Source organism: Schistocerca americana, chromosome X (assembly GCF_021461395.2).
Source record: "Schistocerca americana isolate TAMUIC-IGC-003095 chromosome X, iqSchAmer2.1, whole genome shotgun sequence".
NCBI classification, from domain to species: Eukaryota; Metazoa; Arthropoda; class Insecta; order Orthoptera; family Acrididae; genus Schistocerca; species Schistocerca americana.
In genome coordinates, this window is record NC_060130.1 from 394,539,224 (window position 1) to 394,562,873 (window position 23,650).

The 23,650-nt window shown below is 42.3% G+C and overlaps 1 protein-coding gene and 1 non-coding gene across 4 annotated transcripts in view; both read right to left on the reverse strand.

Moving 5' to 3' along the window:
• Nucleotides 1–23,114, reverse strand: part of LOC124555573 (ELAV-like protein 1) — a 151,662-nt gene extending 128,548 nt beyond the window's left edge. For all 3 annotated transcript variants that reach the window (XM_047129536.1, XM_047129537.1, XM_047129535.1), the window contains exons 1-2: nucleotides 23,010–23,114; nucleotides 20,359–20,625 (exon numbers count right to left, since the gene is read on the reverse strand). In XM_047129536.1, coding sequence (XP_046985492.1) covers nucleotides 20,359–20,608 — 250 coding nt within the window. In that variant the 5' untranslated portion in view covers nucleotides 20,609–20,625; nucleotides 23,010–23,114. The remainder of the gene's footprint in view (nucleotides 1–20,358; nucleotides 20,626–23,009) is intronic.
• Trnas-cga lies at nucleotides 6,350–6,426 on the reverse strand. The gene has a single exon. It is a non-coding gene; the product is annotated as a tRNA-Ser (tRNA).
• Nucleotides 23,115–23,650: the final 536 nt, after the last annotated feature.

Sequence of the window (23,650 nt, forward strand, 5' to 3'; positions counted from 1 at the left end):
AAGTATTCAAACATTTCTGTAAGTATTCAAACATTTCTGTAAGTATTCAAACATTTCTGTAAGTATTCAAACATTTCTGTAAGTATTCAAACATTTCTGTAAGTATTCAAACATTTCTGTAAGTATTCAAACATTTCTGTAAGTATTCAAACATTTCTGTAAGTATTCAAACATTTCTGTAAGTATTCAAACATTTCTGTAAGTATTCAAACATTTCTGTAAGTATTCAAACATTTCTGTAAGTATTCAAACATTTCTGTAAGTATTCAAACATTTCTGTAAGTATTCAAACATTTCTGTAAGTATTCAAACATTTCTGTAAGTATTCAAACATTTCTGTAAGTATTCAAACATTTCTGTAAGTATTCAAACATTTCTGTAAGTATTCAAACATTTCTGTAAGTATTCAAACATTTCTGTAAGTATTCAAACATTTCTGTAAGTATTCAAACATTTCTGTAAGTATTCAAACATTTCTGTAAGTATTCAAACATTTCTGTAAGTATTCAAACATTTCTGTAAGTATTCAAACATTTCTGTAAGTATTCAAACATTTCTGTAAGTATTCAAACATTTCTGTAAGTATTCAAACATTTCTGTAAGTATTCAAACATTTCTGTAAGTATTCAAACATTTCTGTAAGTATTCAAACATTTCTGTAAGTATTCAAACATTTCTGTAAGTATTCAAACATTTCTGTAAGTATTCAAACATTTCTGTAAGTATTCAAACATTTCTGTAAGTATTCAAACATTTCTGTAAGTATTCAAACATTTCTGTAAGTATTCAAACATTTCTGTAAGTATTCAAACATTTCTGTAAGTATTCAAACATTTCTGTAAGTATTCAAACATTTCTGTAAGTATTCAAACATTTCTGTAAGTATTCAAACATTTCTGTAAGTATTCAAACATTTCTGTAAGTATTCAAACATTTCTGTAAGTATTCAAACATTTCTGTAAGTATTCAAACATTTCTGTAAGTATTCAAACATTTCTGTAAGTATTCAAACATTTCTGTAAGTATTCAAACATTTCTGTAAGTATTCAAACATTTCTGTAAGTATTCAAACATTTCTGTAAGTATTCAAACATTTCTGTAAGTATTCAAACATTTCTGTAAGTATTCAAACATTTCTGTAAGTATTCAAACATTTCTGTAAGTATTCAAACATTTCTGTAAGTATTCAAACATTTCTGTAAGTATTCAAACATTTCTGTAAGTATTCAAACATTTCTGTAAGTATTCAAACATTTCTGTAAGTATTCAAACATTTCTGTAAGTATTCAAACATTTCTGTAAGTATTCAAACATTTCTGTAAGTATTCAAACATTCGTTTACATATTTTCCAACGGCGATGAAGCTCATGTACAATTTCGAGCGATCTAGATAAACACTCTTGCAAAACTCACGCTCTGATGTAGGGTGAGGTGCACGAAAGTGCGCACCATGACTGAAGGAAGGACTTAAGTTTTAACGTCACGTCCCCCATAAGGTCGTAATGACCTAGTACAACATCGGACTGGGAAGGAAGTCGGCCGTTCCCTTTAATAGGAAACATCTCTGACCTACGATATTACAGAAATCACTGAGGACCTAAATCTGGACGAGCCGAATGTGAATTTAAACAGTCCTCCTGAATAAGAACCGAGAGCCATCACGGCCCTACTTCGCCCGATCGCCAGGGATTACGTCTTCGACGAAGTCGTGCCTAGTTGTTTCCGGATAAAGCGTACGACTTGAAACCGAAAGGTCGCGGGATCGAATCACCTCAGCTATGTGAGGAACTCTGAAGAACGACATTTGGCACGGCGTCATCTGCACTACCTAAACCATTACAGGATTTATTATTTATCATATTGTCAGAAGTGCGAAGTGTATGATCAAAGACAGGAAACCTATCGATGACATCGGATTATACACTGACTGACCAGAAATTGGCTTTTGAATGCATTTCGTGTCGCCCTCATGATGTCTGATGGTGCACGTGGCTAGAGATGAACAATAGTAGACGTTTGTTAGTCTGCACAGCACCGCAGGTGCAGAAAACCAACTCCACAGTAAGGGACCACTTCTGCAGGTTGGTTTCGCATCTCATCGTCCTAGAGCATAGTCTGCTGAGACCCTGTTGTCCACTCCACTTAATGACCAGAAGGGAGCTCTTCATTCGGAACCACACATTTCTCCAAATGTTGACATTTTCCCCACCACTTTGGCATCCTCGCTTGCTGTGCTATTTCTGTAAGAGCTTCAGTAGTTGCCCTTTCTTGATTCCAGCCGACGGTTCGCTGGCTGACTGCCATATAAAGTGTGGGTTTTCGTAGTCATGGCATTTCTGTTCTCGTGCCTAGCAGATGTGACTTGCTCTAATGAACTTTTAGTCAGAAATTTTTTTGCCTTCTCTGAAACTTCTCTTTCAATATCGAAAGGCAAGAACATCGCAACAGTTCACACGGCTTACAAACACAAAACCTAATATTGCGCCGAAAAACCACGCCTAAAAGCCATATCTTACACGTGATCCACAGCTACTGAATTTCTCGTCTGCTCTGCTTTAAGTTATTGAACTTTGGCCTGTGCTAACGCTCCGCATCCTCCTCCATTTACAGTCATTACTAAGCAAACTGAGCCCGCATCTCGTGGTCGTGCGGTAGCGTTCTCGCTTCCCACGCCCGGGTTCCCGGGTTCGATTCCCGGCGGGGTTAGGGATTTTCTCTACCTCGTGATGGCTGGGTGTTGTGTGCTGTCCTTAGGTTAGTTAGGTTTAAGTAGTTCTAAGTTCTAGGGGACTGATGACCATAGCTGTTAAGTCCCATAGTGCTCAGAGCCATTTGAACCAAGCAAACTGACTACGTGCTTCCCTCCGTTCCCAGTTATATTTATTTTGGGGGTCGAATATATCTTAATCTGTACAATGTAAAGTAACATGCCATACCGAGAAGACCAAGGTAATGTATCGTTCTTGGATTTGACGTGCACTTTAACTGATCTACTACTGTCACCTTTGAAGTTTGCAGCCTTTCAGGTGAGCGATCATAATCAAGTAAAATGTAGAACTAACATTTGAACAACAATTATCAAAAATAAAACCAACCCGACTGAAGATATAACAACGACGTCGAAACAGGTTGGAGTAAAGAAGGAGAAGTTGTTTACGGATGCTGCAGATTAGAAAGCCAAATTTTGTCTAGACATTTTTTGTGGGGCCAATATCTTTCAATATTCAATAAACGATCGAGCAATCCAAAGACGACAAACGAGGCGATGAAACATGGATTCACCACTTTGAAATTTAAACAAAACGGCAAAGAGAGAGTTCAAAACTGTACCCACATTCTTCTGGTACTCTGATGGGGCTATTTTGTTCGATGTCCTCCGTCATGGTCAAACGATGAACTCCCGAAGTCCACTGTAGGACAGGAAACTGAACAGACGATTACTGAGAGTTCGTGGCCGTAAAATACGAATGCACTTCACGATAACTCTAGGCCATACGCAAGTCTGCGCACCCGAAAAGGTATCACGAAACTTTGATTGGCAGTTCTTCATCCTCCGTACAGCCCAGATCTCGCACCTTGACTTCCATCGCCTTGGCCAGTTGAAGGAAGGATTCCCCCGGTAGCATCACAGAAATGATGGGGAAGTTATTGATGTATCGAGAACTTTGCCGTGACGCAGACCTGTAGAGTTTTACCATGACAGCATACAGGCTCTCACATTAGAAGTGGCGTATTTTCTCCTAAAGATAATGGAGACGCATTCCATCGAAACTTTGCTACCAGACGACGTCGCTACTCGGCTAACAACCCGTGAAGACTTCATGTAAGAAATTCGCCCAGAAAGCCTGCACTCACATGTAAGTAGGCTGTTTAGGTTTTTCTGTTGGTGACGCCACGTAGCGCTCTGTATTAAAATCGCTGACTGCGCTGTGTGCTGTCTGTGGCTGATTGGACTCATTGTTGGATTATTCTCTAATGTAGTGTTGGACAGTTGGGTGTGGACAGTTGGGTGTGAACAGCGCGTAGCGTTGGGCAGTTGGAGGTGAGCCGCCAGCAGTGGTGGATGTGGGGGGAGAGATGCTAGAGTTTTGAGATGTTAATATGAGCGGACAATCTGGACGTGTGTCCGTCAGAAGAAGGAAATTTGTCAAAATAGATGTCAAGAATTTATATATACAGGGTGGTCCATTGATAGTGACCGGGCCAAATATCTCACGAAATAAGCATCACTCGAAAAAAACTACAAACAACGAAACTCGTCTAGCTTGAAGGGGAAACCAGATAGCGCTATGGCTGGCTCGCTAGATGGCGCTGCCACAGGTCAAACGGATATCAACTTTTTTTTTTTTAGATATGAACCCCCATTCATTACATATTCGTGCAGCACGTAAAGAAATATGAATGTTTTAGTTGGACCACATTTTTCGCTTTGTGATAGATGGCGCTATAATAGTCGCAAACGTATAAGTACGTGGTATCTCGTAACATTCCGCCGGTGCGGACGGTATTTGCTTCGTGATACACTACCTGTGTTAAAATGGGCCGTTTACCAATTGCGGAGAAGGTCGATATCGTGTTTATGTATGGCTATTGTGATCAAAATGCCAAACGGACGTGTGCTGTGTACTCTGCTCGGTATCCTGGACGACATCATCCAAGTGTCCGGACCGTTCGCCGGATAGTTACGTTATTTAAGGAAACAGGAAGTGTTCAGCCACATGAGAAACGTCAACCACGACCTGCAACAAAACATAATGCCCAAGTAGGTGTTTTAGCCACTGTCGCGGCTAATTCGCACATCAGTAGCAGAAAAACTGCGCGAGAATCGGGAATCTCAAGAACGTCGGTGTTGAGCATGCTAGATCAACATCGATTGCACCCGTACCATATTTCTATGCACCAGGAATTGCATGGCGACGACTTTGAACGTCGTGTACAGTTCTGCCACTGGGCACAAGAGAAATTACGGGACGATGACAGATTTTTGCACGCGTTCTATTTAGCTACGAAGCGTCATTCACCAACAGCGGTAACGTAAACCAGCATAATACGCACTATTGGGCAACGGAAAATCCACGATGGCTGCGACAAGTGGAACTTCAGCGACCTTGGCGGGTTAATGTATGGTGCGGCATTATGGGAGGAAGGATAATTGGCCCTTATTTTATCGATGTCAATCTAAATGGTGCAATGTATGCCGATTTCCTACATAATGTTCAACCGAAGTTACTACAAGATGTTTCACTGCATGACAGAATGGCGATGTACTTCCAACATGATGGATGTCCGGCACGTAGCTCGCCTGCGGTTGAAGCGGTATTGAGTAGCATATTTCATGGCACGTGGATTGGTCGACTAAGCACCGTACCATGGCCCGCACGTTCACCGGATCTGATGTCCCCAGATTTCTTTCTGTGAGGAAAGTTGAAGGACATTTGCTATCGTGATCCAGCGACAACGCCTGACAACATGCGTCAGCGCATTGTCAATGCATGTGCGAACATTGCGGAAGGCGAACTACTCGCTGTTGAGAGGAATGTGTTAAACGTATTGCCAAATGCATTGAGGTCGACTGACATCACATTGAGCATTTATTGCATTAATGTCGTATTTACAGGTAATCACGCTGTAACAGCATGCGTTCTCAGAAATGATAAGTTCACAAATGTACGTGTATCACATTGGAACAACCGAAACAAAATTTTCGAACGTACCTACGGTCTGTATTTTAATTTAAAAACCTACCTGTTACCAACTGTTCGTCCAAAATTGTGAGCCATATGTTTGTGACTATTACAGCGCCATCTATCACAAAGCGAAAAAAGAGGTCCAACCAAAACATTCGCATTTCTTTACGTACTACACGAATATGTAATAATGAATGGGGGGTTCCTATTTAAGAAAACGCAGTTTTTATCCGTTTGACCTATGGCAGCGCCATCTAGCGGGCCAACCATAGCGCCATCTGGTTTCCCCATTCAATCTAGACAAGTTTCGTTCTTTGTAGTTTTTTCGCCTGACGCTTATTTCGTGAGATATTTGACCCGGTCACGATCAATGGACCACCCTGTACATATTATGGCTTTTGAACACTTAAGGTAAATACACTGTTCAAATTTTCATTTGCTAACTATATGCTTTTCAGTAATTAGTGCCTTCAGTAGTTGTAATCTTTTATTTAGCTGGCAGTATTGGCGCTCGCTGTATTACTGGAAGTCAGATTGCGTTGCGCTAAAAATATTGCGTGTTAGTTTAGTGATGATCAGAATAAGTGAAGAGAAAACTACGTTCAGTTTTACTCAGCTGTTTCAGTATCAAATAACGTAGAAACTTCCTGGCAGATTAAAACTGCGTCCCCGACCGAGACTCGAACTCGGGACCTTTGCCTTTCGCGGGCAAGTGCTCTACCAACTGAGCTACCGAAGCACGACTCACGCCCGGTACTCACAGCTTTACTTCTGCCAGTACCTCATCTCCTACCTTCCAAACTTCACAGAAGCTCTCCTGCGAACCATGCAGAACTAGCACTCCTCAAAGAAAGGAGTTCGAGTCTCGGTCTCGGTCGGGCACACAGTTTTATTCTGCCAGGAAGTTTCATATCAGCGCACACCCCGCTGCAGAGTGAAAATCTCATTCTGTAAATAACGTAGAAGTTTACCAGCCCAGTCATTCTTTACATTCGAAGGGAAAATTTCAGTTCAAACATAGAACTGAACGCAGCTGACGTTGAAAAATGGGTTTTCATAGCCAGAGACTTGGGGTAACATTATGGTGTATTTTAATCACGAATAAAACTATCCTACTTTGAGAAAAACTGTGTTCCATTGCTTACTGAGTGAGTCCTAGCAGCAGAAGTATGATGAGCGTCAGCCGCAGGTGGGGTGGGACGCAACGAGAATAGCACTTTAGGCACCATACTCTTGGTTGCGTTATTTGTTGCCTTAGACTCAACCGCTGCCTCCTCCTTTACCAACTGCTATAGTGTGTCCCCAGAAAATCAGAAAGAATGACAACCCTGTATGGCAAACATCAATCATCAGTTTTGTGGTGGTAGCGACAGCGTCGGTTATTAGGAGAGGGCCGACTCGGTTTGGCGGCGAGCGCGAGCGCGCACAGCGGGTGGGGTTTAATTTCGGAGCTGACTTGACTGACGCACCGGATGGCGCGCCGCCGCCCGCCCACGACGGCCGCGATACTTCGCACACCCTGCACCGCGGCCGCAACCTCGCGTCGGGGCGCCCGGCCTCCACCACCACCCCATCTTACCCTTATTTCCTCGTCTCTTTCTTTCGATGAATTAATTTCATCACGTACGCCGCGCCAGTGAAGGAACTCCTTTCAGTTACTTACTAATACCATCAAAATTCTTACTTTGACGATAAGCCTCCCGATCAGGATTCTCAAAGGAAATCGGCCAACGAAATAGTAATCCCCACTGAAGTAAAAGTCACATCACGTTGAAACAACAATATTAACCCACTAAATTAACAACACCAAGCAGTAATTACAGTCTAAGTATCGCCCGATGAAATTCAAGAAGTCACCAACGATGTGATATTCTCAAACGAAAATTTACCAGGATTAATTGGTTAATTATTAATAATTATTTACTACTACTACTACTACTACTACTACTACTACTACTACTACTACATTCATCCCCTACACAGTGACACCGGTAGAATTAATTGTTGAAGAGAATACAGTTGGTTACTTTTCATGCTATTATCATTAAAATATTGTTACAGGCCCTATTACATGCTTATTTTCGATTTCTGAGAGACATTTTACTATCTGAAGATTTTAACAGCAGTTACCACTGGTTGCCACGTGAAAAGCTCTACACTAGTTTTCAAACGGGAGAAATTCGCTGCTTTTTTTCTCAATTTACTGGCTTTCGAGAGGTGACCTTCAGCCAGCTCAACAAAGGAATGTCAACTATGAAAATATGAACAGAGTCTCCGAGCGGAGAAAAACTCCGACCCAGCCGTGGATGAATCAGGGCCGCTTCGATTCGCATTCCGCCCTGCTGACCACGCAACTACCGAGGCGGACATAACTAGGTTCTTGGGAAGTCATTTTCGAGATGGCTTGGCTTATGGTTTAGTCTACTGATTTATTTAAAAATTTCACTTCACTATTTCGTTGGACTAATATATTTATTAGACCATAATTTTCAAAATCAGGCACTTTACATTCAAAGTTTGATAAAGGAGCCCTTTAGACTTCTCTGCCTCAAGACATTCCCTATACGAATCCATGTCACTTCCCTGGATCTTAATATTCTCTATTCACCTTCCGTTCAGTCATCGTTTACAGTTTCTTGAAATGAAGCAAACCACGTCTTCTGCCCACCTAGCATCCATTCGTTTTGCTTTGTATGTCGCCTACTATCCCATTTCCACTGCTGAAAGATTATGTTTTTCATTACATTCCTTTTTTAATTTATTTTCCTGTATCACTTCGTGACGGCCATCATGCGTCCTTCCGCAGGTCTCTGAGCAACCTTTATCATTTGAATGTCTTTCGCATAAGCCGTCTATGTCTCCCTACGCTACTTCTGAACTGTAACACACTGTGAACTTACGGCATCAAATGACCCACACACGTAGTTTTGAAAGTCGTATTTAGAATGAAAGAACTCCAGGCCACTTTTTACTCTTCCCTTTATTTCTATCCAATTCTTAGCATTCAGCACTTGACATGTTCCATAAATTTTACTTGCAACAATTTTCCCAATTCAGAAAACACACACGCAAATGCTTTCGTTCGCAGAGCATTTTATTGGCCTCGGACAATAAACTACTGAAAAAGAGACTTAGAACAGAAGCGCCAACAGCTAAATCCTCGAAGACGTAATTATGTGCTCAAAAACGCATGATGAAATGCTGAAGTTCAGCTCTGAGAAGGGAACATTTTTTTAACTCGAGTTACGTGGAAAGTACACACCCACGTAGTTCATTCTTCCAGAAATCATCAATACCCAGTTGATTGAAAAAATTCATCATGATAATTTCAAATAAGATAACCGAAAATCAAGAACTTTAATGAAGATTTCATTGGCGCTGTTTCGTTTAATACGGTAATTCCAGCTTCATAATGATCTGTCGGCCTACCCACTTGTGCCTACCTTATAAACGTGTGTAATTTTCCAGTTTATATGGTAGTCCTGGTCCAGCGAAGAGTCAAAAGTTGATTGTTTCACCGTCAAACAGCATCACTGCGCGTGACAACATGTTTATCAGCCAGTGAGTGTCTCGGTACGTCTGAAAATTGAGCGCCTAGCTCTGATGACAAGTTAGAGTAATGTTTTTTGGAAAAAACCACAAAATTAAATCACGGGAGCATTATCGCTTTTGCTAACGTGGAAAATACAACTGAGACGACTCACAAGGTTAAGTTCATCTTCATTGTCACAGTAAAAAGTAATCCACGCCAAGTTGCCAGGAAAATAAATTGCTGCACTGATCGGAATTACCTAAATTCGTAATAGGAATAAAGACTTTCTCGATTTTCGGCACTGTGACGCAGGCAGTGGCGTATTCGCCTCCGTCTTTAGAAGCATATTTTCCCATGTACGTCATGCAGCAGACTTAATTGGCACACCGTGCGGCATAGTTACGGAGGTCATCTCTAGTGGACTGTACCTTCATCATTTTAAGTATGATGCCAACACGAACGCAATTGGACTCCAATTTCTCTCTCTTCATAGCAGTAAAAAGCTCATAGCTACAGGATGCCTTAAACTTGAGGAACTAGCAGTATCTGGAGTCTACAACTACCCAGAGAATCCTGCCCAAAAAATACATCGTCATAACTAGTTTGTGGCAAGAAGCCAGACTGTCGACCACTTTACATGTCGCTATCCTCTGGAAGGAACTCTTAGCACTTTACTGACAGCCTAATGTCCTCAGCAACAATCTTTAACTACAAAGATGTAATGCTTCCCAATTAGTAATTTCTTTCTTACATTTAATATAGATTGTGGAATTCAGGAAAGAGCCATTACATTCTTTTAATTTTAGCAATTGCGAAGAATACGGCAAAAAGATAAATGGGATACGAATGAAACCCTGACGCGTGCTAGCAGGGAAATTCCGATTACGAATTGCACTTCGGTTCAGATTTACGTGTCAGAGAAAGCCAAAGTCTGGGATAGGAGGTCCACCAATCGACACATCAGATGATTAAGAACGCCACGGAATGACTGGCGCAAACGTTCACGAAGTCTGACAGCGGAACAACAATGACGCAGGCACTGTTCTATTATATGGTGTTAATTGTCACATCATCCGCTTAGAAACACGGGCATGGATTAAGATTTCAGTGCCGTCACTTACCTTTTCTCCAAGCCCCAATTTAATTTAAAACGCAGAACGAATTTTTACTCTGCATTGGTGTGTGCTCTGATTTGAAGAGTGCTACGCACCTAATGTAGGAGATTAGGTACTGCCTGGAGTAGCGCTGTGAGGGCGGCACGTGGGTCGTGCTTACATTGTACTCGCCCGCGAATGACAAAGGTCCCAAGTTCGAGTCCCAGTCCGACAGTTTTAATCTGAAAGGATATTTCAATTTCAAAACGCTTTCAAAGATGGATCAACATTCTTTTCAGTTTTCTAACTCTCCAAAACGTGTCCCCTCCCTTTTGTCATAGGCTGTGATTGCATGCAAAATATCTCTGGTACACCTAGATGAAAAATCGATCTTCACTGGGCGAACAGCTGCTTCGTATTCCGAGTCTTCGCACCGTCTGTAACTCTTCGTATATCTGAAAGGGTAAGATATTTCTCAAGCTGTAGCGGAATTTTTATCAATAACCTTTCCAGGAACTATTTTAAATCCAATGGTTTTCTTCTCTCTTGCTAAGGTTGCATTTGTACTACGGCAGCGACGCACTTAATTACCAATATTTCGGTGCTTCACTCACTGATTTCGTACTTCCCGTGCAGGAAACAGTCTCTTCGAGTCCCAGTGTCGTAAATGTTCTGTTCTATAGCAACGTCAATTCAAAGCAACACTGGCTGCCCCACAGCTCTTGCTCTGTAAGGCTCACTAGATCCATGGGACTTATTCCCACCTGCATTAGTATGCCCCACCATCCTGTCCATTTTCGTTCAGGTTTTCCATATATTCCTTTTCTCCTCTAAACTGTGGATAATGACATTTATTATCCGTACCCTTAATTTTCAACATCCTTTTACAGCGCAAGTCTAACGTTTATTTTTTTTTCCGAACCAGCTACAGCTCACTTCTATACAATGCCCCGCTCCAAATGCAAGTCCCTAGAAATTTCTCCTTCTGCTCAAAGCCTACATTTAATACTATTAGACGTATCTCAGAGAGATGCCTTTTTCGAGTTCTAGTCTGCATCTTACCCTTGCTTCGTTCGTTCTGCATTAGTTTGCTTCCAATGTAACACTTCTTTGTGGTCAATTTTGAAGTTTAGTTCACTGCGAGTCGTTCTTCTGCCTACACCTCATTGTTTACTTCTTCCTTCGTTTTACTCTAAAGCCATAGCCTGCGCTTATTAGGTGGTTGTTGTCGTCGTCGTCTTCAGTCCTGAGACTGGTTTGATGCAGCTCTCCATGCTACTCTATCCTGTGCAAGCTCCATCTCCCAGTACCCACTGCAACCTACATCCTTCTGAATCTGCTTAGTGTATTCATCTCTTGGTCTCCCTCTACGATTCTTACCCTCCACGCTGCCCTCCAATGCTAAATTGGTGATCCCTTGATGCCTCAGGACATGTCCTACCAACCGATCCCTTCTTCTAGTCAACTTGTGCCACAAGCTTCACTTCTACCCAATCCTATTCAGCACCTCATTAATTACGTGATCTACCCACCTAATCTTCAACATTCTTCTGTAGCATCACATTTCGAAAGCTTCTATTCTCTTCTTGTCCAAACTATTTATTGTCCATGTTTCACTTCCATACATGGTTACACTCCATACAAATACTTTCAGAAACGACTTCCTGACAAAATTATACTCGACGTTAACAAATTTCTCTTCTTCAGAAACGCTTTCCTTGCCATTATTAGGTAGTGAATTACATTTAACAGATCCTACAATTCTTCACTTTCACTGAATGTATCAGCGAATCTGAACACATTCGTAGCCTTTCATCCTGAATTTTAATACTACTAATGAGCCTTTGTCTTCATTGTTTCTTTGAAGGATGGGTTGAACAATAGAGACTGCATCCTTGTATTACACACTAATCCGAGCACTTCTTTCTTCGTCTTCCAGATATAGTTCCCTGTTTAGTCTTGGGTTTATTGTTTATTACACATATTTATACAGGATTAGCACAAACGAACTTTACCCTTTCAAAAATTCGTACCAACGGAACTGTACGACTTATTCGCTTCGAATCTTTATCTTTTAACAGACTATCTTTAATAGTTTTTTACAGTATGCACCCAATTGTTTCTTTGCAGGATACCGCCGCCACAAAACGCTAGTGTAGAAAATGCAACTACGTCCCAACAGAAGAGCTGATGTGTTCTTTATTTTGGAAAAATGTGTCGGTAACTGCTGGTGAACGAGCATTTCGCTCACACTTTCACCAGAAGCCACCCGGCAGTCTCCATTTTGCTCAGACCAGGACTTACGCCCTCCCAACTATATCTAACAGGCAAAAATGGAGACTGCTGCATAGCTTCTGGTGAAATTGTGCGGAATGCTCGTTCAACAGCAGTTAAAGACTCATTTTTGCGACATGAAGGGCACATGAGCTATTCTACTGTGGTGTAGTTGCATTTTCTATCCTAGCGCTTTCTGGCAGTGGCAGCCTGCAACGAAAGAATTGCAAGTATACTTTAAAAACTTTTAGAGATTATCTATTGACAGGTTAAGATTTGAAGGGAATAAGTTGAACCGTTTCGTTTGCACGACATTTTGGAAGTATGAAGTTCTTTTGAGCTCACCCTGTGAAACTAAACACACAGTATGTCCACCGCTAAAGCCTTTCCCTACCCACCCTAACTTCCGATGAGTGTGTCAGAGTGGTGAAGCGAACTGGGCGTAGTTATTTCAAATAACTTATTCTCTTCTCGATTATTGCTGATTTAGGAAATCTGCGGAAATTTGAGATCGGTAAACGCGGACTGGCTTCCGAACTACTCTCCGGTCGAATAAGAATTCATCTTCGTCACTAAGGCACTTAACTTAATGCTTACCATCACTTCTCACTGAAAGGAATTGCATAACCTCTGTCAAACACTTCGATGTTATTCGCAGTCAGAAGCCGCGAGTCTGTGACCTCAGTGAGTAGTTACAAAGTAATATTGAAAACTTCAAGAGCTCTCTGCCAATAATCATGAGAGCGATCTACGAACTTAAATTCATGCTCTGAACAGCAACGCAATCGGCGTAGGCAAATGTAAAGTGCAGAAGCGTTAGCTACAGTCAGTCAAGTTCGTGGAAGCATTGGGGTATGAAATGTTGAATTTTCGGTACACTTTTTGTAAACAACAACTGATGTGTGTTTAATGCAGAACGCTTATTTTGTTCGCGCGTAAGCCAATGACTTACAGAGGCGTTGATAGATTACACAAGCCAAGTGAAGAGAGACATGCTGACAATATCGTGTAAGATTGGTTTAGAGACCCTCCTTAATCGCATATTTGGTGTGTGAATATTATAGACACCTGATACAGCACTGCAGAGACAGGCAATTTTGTCGTTGGCTAAATAGCTCGTGGCACTCGTCCCTTACTTTTGATGACAGCGAAGTATCAATTTGCGAATTTGCTTGCAGGGTAAGAGCCGTTTCATTCAGTAACACGAAATTAGTAACAAATCCATAAATCTTTCTGTTTTCCATCGCGGGCATTTATAGTCACATTGAATTCCTCAGTACTTTGTTGAGGTATGGAATCTTATCTGGCATCTCGGCAATAGTACAGTAGCCAGCCCTGAAGTACTGCCGGCCGGTGTGGCCGTGCCGTTATAGGCGCTTCAGTCTGGAACCACGTGACCGCTACGGTCGCAGACTCGAATCCTGCCTCGGGCATGGCTGTGTGTGATGTCCTTAGGTTAGTTAGGTTTAAGCAGTTCTAAGTTCTAGGGGACTCATGACCACAGATGTTAAGTCCCATAGTGCTCAGAGCCATTTGAACCCTGAAGTACACCTGCGGGGAGCTACGAAGCTGTCCCCCATGCTCACTTCCGCCCCGCGGATGCCCAACGCCTGGGAACTGTTGTGCTACTACCCGAGTTCACTGTCAGCCTTGCAGTGTCGTGTTTAGTTGGTAGTATACGCATAAATGTGTAAAACATAACGCATACTGACAGGAATACTTAATTCACAGTAATAACTATGCTCTTGCTAATATGCATCTTTGTCACTATAAACGTCACATTGTAACTCAAAATCTGTCGGCGGAGGCGTTCTATCTTCTGGTTCTCGATTAAGAAAGCGTGTGTTGCCTGCGCGCACATTTAACACGAATTTTACCGTTGGCCTTTTTTTATTACAGCAACAGATATAACGGTGAAAAATCTTTTCTTGTTAAATGCGCATACAACAAATCCTGATCATAAGCAAGGGACACTACTAACCGTCCACTGCCCCGTCACCATGTTTTGAGTGACAGCTTATCGCGACAAAAAAAGTCTTTACAGCCGTTACAATCAAACTACTAGAACTAACGAATTATTTCTTCAGTAGCTATCGGTACCCACACATGAATGTGGCCGTCGTTATTCCCAAAGTATCAGCATGCTCTTTCAATGCTGACAGAGTAATTGCACTAACGATAATGCATGTAGAATGGCTTGTACTGTTCTGTTCTGTTGTAGGCTACAGTAGAGGCTTAGGGGGTGCTTCACTTGAAAACCGAATGTTATCTAAAATCCGTGTTTGGAAACTCTTACTCATTGTGTGGCAACGACAGGTAAAAGTTGGTTAATTTGTAATTCTTAACAAACCGTAATCCGTCAAAACCGTTCTTATTTTCCACTATCAAACTTTAAAATACGCTACAAACCTATCTATATTGAAACAAATACTATGATTCACTAACGAATTTCATCTGAATTGTGTGTCCAAACGCTTTGCCCTGCTGTTAACAAGCTTTACACGGAGGGAACAAAATTTATGCGATAGAGATTTGAACAAATAGATGTTGCCGTAATATCATGTACACACCGTATAAAAGAACAGTGCGTTAGCGGAGCTGTCATTTGTACGAGGGTGACTCATGTAAAGACTTTTCCGACGTGATTATACCCGCACGACGGGAATTAACAGACCTTGAACGCGGAAAGGTAGTTGAAGCTAGAAGCATGGGACATTCCAGTTTAAAATCGTTAAGGAATTCAATATTCCGGAATCCAGTGTCTAGAGTGTGGCAGGAATACCAAATTTCAGGTATTACCTGTCACCACGTACAACGCAGTGGCCGACGGTCTTTACATAACAGAGCATCTGCGTTTGCGTAGAGCTGTCAGTGTTAACAGACAACGAACACTGCGTCAAATAACCAAATAAATGAGGACGGACGACGAACGTACCCGTTAGGACAGTGACACGAAATTTGGCATTATTGGGCTGTAGCAGCAGACGACCGACGAGAGAGACTGCTAACTGCACGATATCGCCTGTAGCGCCTCTTCTGGGCTCGTGACCACATCGGTTGCACCCTACACCACTGGAAAACCGTTGCACAGTCAGACGAGTCCCGATTTCAGCTGGTAAGAACTGATAAGGTTCAAGTGTGGCGCAAACTCCACGAAGCCATAGACCCTAGGAGTTCAATAGGTATTCCTTCCATCTATATTGTAATTAGATAACAACGAAATCCAAGCCACTCGTGTAGCCTTAACTTCCTCAGCTTCTTCCACTGTAGCAACTACCTTGACCACAGAAGAATCGGTCTGACTTGTTGGCTAGAGGTGAAGACTCTGTAGCTTATATACTCCAGTTGTAAGACGTTAGTCCCTTAATAAGTACCTATATTCACAAATTGCTACAATATTTCGCAGCACTTATTTCCTATCGTTGTCTATGTTTTATCGGCACGATGAATAACAGTCATCGGTGCTCACTTAAACTACCTTTACTGTTTCATTAACGACGGTGTTTACGTAATAAGACATCAATGATGTTGAAACGACGTTTTACACTGCCAGACATTTGGAAGCAGGGATGAGCGAATTCGTGATACGGGTTTTTTTTTAAGGAACAACCTTAACTCACTACATGTCATCTTCAAGAGAGGGTACTTTAAGAGTTAAGACGAAGACAGTGAGTAGGTCCACCGACCTAGCAGGGCTTGTTTGCTAATACAGAATAATCCTGCAGTTGTCGGGGCACAGGTGAACGAAATACAGTCTGGGCACTTCTAATTGTCCTCCAGACACATTCATTTTCAAAGGAGGCTTTGGGAATTTTAGTTTGCTGCAGTATTGGGCGCCAAATCTTCCAAGCTATATTCGTTTCGATTGACCGACTGAATGAAAAACAGCATGAAACGAAAACCATAACACGATGCCTTTCACGGTGAGAGATGCATATGAAAGAATCGTGGATGCACTGAAGTGTCAGCGAACCATGAATAGATGAATAAGTAAATGAGCGAAACAAACGAAAAACAACAATCCACGCCTGAAATGACTAATGTGAACGTTTACTTAGATTGAAGTAACAACGCTAAATTTAGCAGCTTAAGATGTTAGTAGCCATAACGAAAGACATTACTATGTCTTGACTTTGAACGCAGCGCCTATGCTTTCTGAAAATTGACAAAACGCATAGCGAATTCAGAGTGAATTTGACATAAAATTTCATTAGCACAAATAACTAATTTCATATGGGTGGTCGGCCCTCCCCCGCACCTTGTCATTAGCGACCGAGCACACGCTCCGATTACTTAAGGATGAGACAGAAAATCGATTCATCTTTTCAAGGAACTCCCCTGTAATTTGCGCTGATTTATGGAAATTACGAAACACCAAAGCTTTATAGTGGACTTTGGACTTTGATTTGAACTGCCGTGCCGCCGAATACGTGTCCCGTGCCTTCCCACCGCGAAACCTTGCTCAGTAATCCACATTAGTAACATGCGTTCCTTGGCAATTGTTTTAACTTGCTTCAGGTAGCTCCCGATCAAATCTGACGAACTATTGCCTGAGACCTCACGGCCAGAAGGGTGCGCACTCTGCAGACAGAGACGCATTCGCGAAGCTTGCGTGACTGCGGAGCTTCGATCGCAGTTGCCCGTGTACGCCATCTTGCACTCATTGACAGACCACAGACCAAGGACGCAATGTTTCTGAAACAAGTCTCTCGCTGGCAGAAGTTCAGAACACCAGTGCCGTTATCCAATATTTCCATGCCACCATACATCACTAGTATCATTACATTTTAGGCCACCGGCTCCAACTAGCAATCAACAATTAGTATTTATACATTATGTAACACGTGCTTATTGGCTTTGGCGTTTATTGGCCCTATACGTACTGCCAGGTGGAAGCTTGTCACATGCTTGACAGAATGTGAAGCAATCCTCCGATGCCTTGTACGCCTGGATTTCCTGTATTTTAAGTGTTCACTCCACTATTTGTACCCAATGGATCTCCCTGAGGTGATGAGTATATAGCATACACACGAACAGAATGAGATGAGTGTACCGCAGATTAAGAAAGGTGACGAAATCCTGTAAATCTTAACTCTGAAGAGGAATTTTCACTTCTGAAATGGTTACAGTTTCAATAGATGCGTAAGCACAGCCAGTTGGCGGCACCGTAATAGTGCATCACGTATCTTCCACCGACAACTGAATACGGACATACTTATAAAACCGAACAAACTACACAGTTTGTAAAGTGTGGTGCAGGAGGGGGAGCGGGGGAGCGGGGATGGGGAGGGGGGAGCGGAGAGGGGAGGGGGAGGGGGAAGGGGGAGCGGAGAGGGGGAGGGAGGGGAAGGGGGAAGGGAGGAGCGGAGAGGGGGAGGGAGGGAGGGAGGGAGGGAGAGAGAGAGACGGGGCATACTTTACGCGGCTGTATGTTCCGTATATTCTGTCAGCAGGCTCAACTAGCTCGAACCCTAGATATTGTTCAAGGAACACACGTGTGGGAAATGACGTTGCAAGTACAACACGCATCGCCGCTAAGTCCCTAGTGACTGTGTGGGTGCGGAACTGCTAGATAGCGATGGGCGCCCACAGTTCAACGGTTCTGCTGTCAGCTGCCCACACCGCAGTGGGAGCGTGCTTACGTGGAAGAATTTGTACAGCCCTTGACGCAGCCGGGCGCAAGCCAAGGTTACTTCAGGGTAGTTCCTGGGACGTCGTCGTGAAACCACCTGCTTTTCGAGGAACGCATAGGCGCTGCTGCCGTCGAGAGATGGTATTCCCTAGAACACTGTATGGCTTCCATGTCGCCCACCGCCTGGCACGCTCAGCTCACCGCTCCGCTCTATTACAACCGTGAACCTTTCGTACTGAAATACATGAATGCGGTGATCCTTTTTAAGTTCTACTCTTCGTTAATCTTGGGGTGTTAGAGCGTACAACACTGCATGGTAGTCGATTTGAAAGTTACAGAATGTTGTTTCGCCGTTATACGCCAATTCACAGCTAATGTCCGAGTCCAGCGCACAAAATGTATCCGATTAACGTATGCAAGAATTATAGATTTACTGTACAATCGTAGATGAAGACACGTTTATACCGGCATTCTTTAACCAACTACAGTGGCATCAGTGTGTTATAATTCTAACTAAGCATTCGATTTCTCCACATCGTGACCCTTGATCAGTCACGAGCTATATAGAGCCAAATATCAGATGTAGGCAACTTTACCATTCGTAAGACTCACGTCGTCATATGACAATTGTACGTGGAACATTAGAAAGGCGTTGTTAAGATTTCGCGTTTCACCCACTGAACTGCAGAATATTTTAGTCAGATGGCATGTTATTAACAGCAACTGTCGCATATCCCGTGTTACAGACCGCGTACGTGCTGTCGCACTGACAACTGCACGCGCTCAAAGAACGAAACATTTACTTATTATCGGGTACTCAATAATTTGTTTCTTACCGAAGTTACAATTTATCTTGAAATGTCAAAGTGACGCAAAAATTTTGAAGCTGTACATCAGGCTGGGGGAGACGACAGTAGTCTCTATTTGTCAATTCACCTTATGAAGCAACGTAAAGCTATGGTTAAAAATTTTATGTTCTATACGTACGTCCTTCGAAGATTCTAAACGCAACAAACAAAATGGCTAGGATCGATTCCCTTCTTCTGCACTCAGACTTTTTATCAGCGTGAAAGTGCGTGATATTGCGTATTTTTCTTGCTGATGCTAAACAGGAGTGAAACATTTATTAGTGTGTTCAATTCCTTTGGTGTCTTGTGCCCAAAGGAATCGGCGCTGCGCAAGCGTTTTAAACATAATGTGTACGTTTTACAGATTTTTTAGTTTTGTGTTTAATCTTGTGTAAGCTATCACATTACGATAGGCGATCCAGTGTTCAGGTGTGCGGGTTTCAACAATACCTCGTTTTACAACAATCGACAGCAAACAGATATAATCGAATTTGATAATAATTAAATGAAGGTGAAGTCTAAGGAAATTCGAAACTTGAAGCTACACTTTGGAGTATTAATTTATAACAGACGATAAATGTGTTATCTTAAGGAATCTGTGTAATTTAAAATACGTCTAACATTAAGGGAAAGAGCAATCTTATTCAGCTGACATCGGGAAAGTAAAATTATCACGCATTAAGCTGGGCGATACAGTCCAAGTACCACGATATTTCGACGTAACAACGAACTGTATTTTGTATCATCTGATGGCGCCTTTGGCTGACGTTGAAATGAAGTACCACACTGACATACGCCTGGTGTGACACCTGGAACCTTTTTCTTCTTTATTGAGGACATTACTAACGTTTACGTCGAACAGAGTTATCCGTCGGAGCAATTTTGTCAGTATATTGCACCATGGTGGTTTCCTTGCCTATCGTTTGTTTTACAAAAGAAATCTTTCCTGTGGTCCAATGGAGGGTTAATTTGTATGCAAGTCTACGATTGCAGCTGTGAAATAGTTAAAAGCCAAGCCGAAAGCACGCAGTTCGGCTACGGCAGAGTTCCCTGCAACACTGACCCCAATTCCAGCGACTGTAAAAGCGCATTTGGTTGAATTCTTGATTATGAGTTGTTAATTCTTTTTAATTCCACGAGCAACAGTGGTTTTCCGGTTGAGTGGAACTTGTCACCAAGCCAAACCCCTAACACTACTCCCATCTGCACCAAATTTCGTATGCGTGAACACTACGCTTCACAGAAAAAGCACCTTTAAGGTTAAATACGAATATTTGGAATAATATCTTACCTGTAACTTTGTCACGGATGAGTTTACAGCTCTCAACTTCACCGATAGACGAGAACAAGGAGCGGATTTCTTCTTGGGTCATTGTCTGTGGCAGATAATTGACAATCAAATTCGTCTTACTTTCTTCTTGTTGTCCACCCGTATTAGTTTGCGAAGAGGAATTGTGTGAATTTGAAGATGAAGACGTTGACGAATTTGTGTGCATAGTGCCGTTCTGTTGGGGCACTGCGTCCATGCCATTTTGCATCATTTTGCTTTCTATGAAATCTGCAACAAAGAAGAATTATATTAATATGCACAACGTTAGACCTAATGTTAGGGCCGCTTCCTGATGATAATCAATGAACTTAACTCTGAAAACATAAAACCACATGTACTGATCGAGTTCTGATTCTATACTCATACAAAGAGCTAAAACCAAGCAGAATATGTCACAGTATCCTGCGCCCTCTGGGCATACCAAGCAAATTATACAGAAGACTAAGGTACATGCAACATTCCATCTCGTTTCTTGGACTTCGATAAATCGTATGATTTAGTAATTTACTGATATCACATCCTACGACTATCGGAGTTTAAAAATTTTCCTATGTTAATTTCGTTGGGAGGAAAAATTTGATATTTTGGTTAAGGAAAAGTCTCGCGGGTTAAAATAAGATCCAGATACAACTTCACTGTGATTCTACTCACGAACCTAAACACTATCAATATAAATTGCAGGCGGAAATACCAAAATACCACTTTGTTAACGGCTTTTGTTCCGCTGAATGTTCCACTACTGTTCAAGGAAGGAACCTCATTGTGGGAAGTGCATTCAGCACAAATTTGAGAATGTCTGACGCTCCTATCCAGCTATGGTGCTTTCGTTATCCGACGATTCCATGCCAGTTAAGTAAATTTTTTTGCACCAAGGCCTCTACTGTCACAATGTCCCCGCTTTTCCCGACTTCAACGGAAGTAACAGTAAGACACGTATGTGCACGTTGATGGTAAAAAAAGTACAGATCACAACTTTTAATCAAAAATGGTTCAAATGGCTCTGAGCATTATGGGACTCAACTGCTGTGGTCATTAGTCCCCTCGAACTTACAACTACTTAAACCTAACTAACCTAAGGACATCACACACATCCATGCCCGAGGCAGGATTCGAACCTGCGACCGTAGCAGTCGCACGGTTCCGGACTGCGCGCCTAGAACCGAGACCACCGCGGCCGGTACTTTTAATCACTGTAACAATATTATGCAGCTACGCTTCCTGTTTTTGAGGTACTGGTGATTTCAAATTACGTGCTTAACAATTTCTAACTAATTACACTTAACCGCCATCTCTTCAACATTCCGAACCACAACAAACCACGCACGCACGCACGCACGCACGCACGCACGCACGCGCTCGTCCAGGCGTGCGCGCGCACGCACACACACACACACACACACACACACACACACACACACACACACACACACACACACACATTGCAATAGTACAATAACTAACGATGTATGAAGTTAATCTCTGACAGTACATGACTCTCCCATTTTCTAGCTCGTTGAGCGCAATTTCGTAGAGTTGACTGTACGCAGGAGGCCACATACTTAATTTACTTCCATATCTGGCACACCATTTAAAATCAGCGAACTGTAAACATTAGATGGTAAATGTGCAAAACTTCCATGTATCTTTGCAATGCAATTAACGCGAGGAAAATTAACTTCTGCAACATCGGGTCCATGTATTTTGTCCGTGTTGCGTAGTGACACTACATAATCAGGCCGGTCTCCACACAAAAATCCGGCAAATTTACGAGCGATCTCACATTTACATGCATAATCGTTAGACTAATCATTACGTCGGCTGTACAAAATATTGTTATTGTATTTATGGAACTACCAAAAAATCTTAATGCTATCGTTGCCAACAGCTTCTGCCAGAGACGTTAACACTGTTTTAACAAGAGGTAAATTACAACAAACACGAATGTTTCTGTGCGCAAATAAATGTTCGGTAATAAAATAAATCTATGGTACATATACAGAAATAATCACCACAAACTACAACTACTATTTACGACGAAACTAACAATTACAAGCCCTATTATAATACCTACAAATTATGCTTTAGTCCAAGTTTTACTGTGAAAAACGTTGAGCTCCGCAATGCTCACACACTAAAAGAAATTCATGTTGAACTTCGCGTAGAAGTGGCAACGTCAGACTGATTTTACTGAGAGAGAGGGTAGTAAGCGACTTGAGTGGTGGGGATGAACTGGGAGGGGTGCTACGAGTTTAATGCAGCTGCTTTGTCGCTTGCATCTGCTGCTTAGGAAGATACCGCTGTTCAAAATCTAACCGGTATCTAACACGCGGTGAACACTCGATACTCTAGTGTTTCTCAAAAACATTCAGAAAGAACGGACTTCGTATACACTAGGAAAATAAAGCGATTTATACGCCTCGCGTTTTTCATGTCTACATTTTAGATGGCTTCATGCTTGTAAATAGTTATCCCGACGCACGTGCTGTTTTTACGAACGTTCAGCAGAGGGCGCCGTCTGACAGGAAAGCCGGTACTCCGCTCAGCAATTCGCACCACCATTTAATATGTAAAGGTTTTACTGAACAGCACTAATGTATATGTTACGAGCATACCTAGGTGAGCTGAGAAGACGATGGGAAGTTTCACGTTGACTCGCACAACGCTATGCTGCAACTGAAGCCCGGGAGCGTTTGTGGCGGAGCTACACCCTGCGTACCCCCACCAACTCGGCAGCGCACCGCCGACTGCTTCCGAGTGAGATCGGTTAGGTGCGCCGACGCTCACATCCATTGAGATGCTCCAACCATGTGCGCTACAATGCAGCCCCTCTGCGCAGACGCCGACCCCACCATGGCACCCATCAACCCTCCCCCTCCAAATACTCTCCCTCATCCAATATTAAAACCCGAAAAGGCAGAAATTAAGCGCATCTGAATAGTCGCAGCGCTTGATACTGTAACACCAGTACCGCTAGAGAAAAACAAAATTTAAGGAGCTATCTCATTTCACTGTACTTAAATTTCAATTGTGTTTAAACTAAGTATACACTCCTTCGCTCTGGGACACTATCATTCGATCAAACAACGCAGGCATTTCTTTCAGTAATTTTCTCTCTTCCTCTCAACGGAAAAGTTTTCTTGGTTTGGGCAACGGAACCTTGTACGATTTAACTACGTTACCAAAATACAGTACTGGCTGTAGGTGTTGGTTAAAATGGTGGGAAAAAAAACTGCTGCAGAGCGGCAGAGTGCAT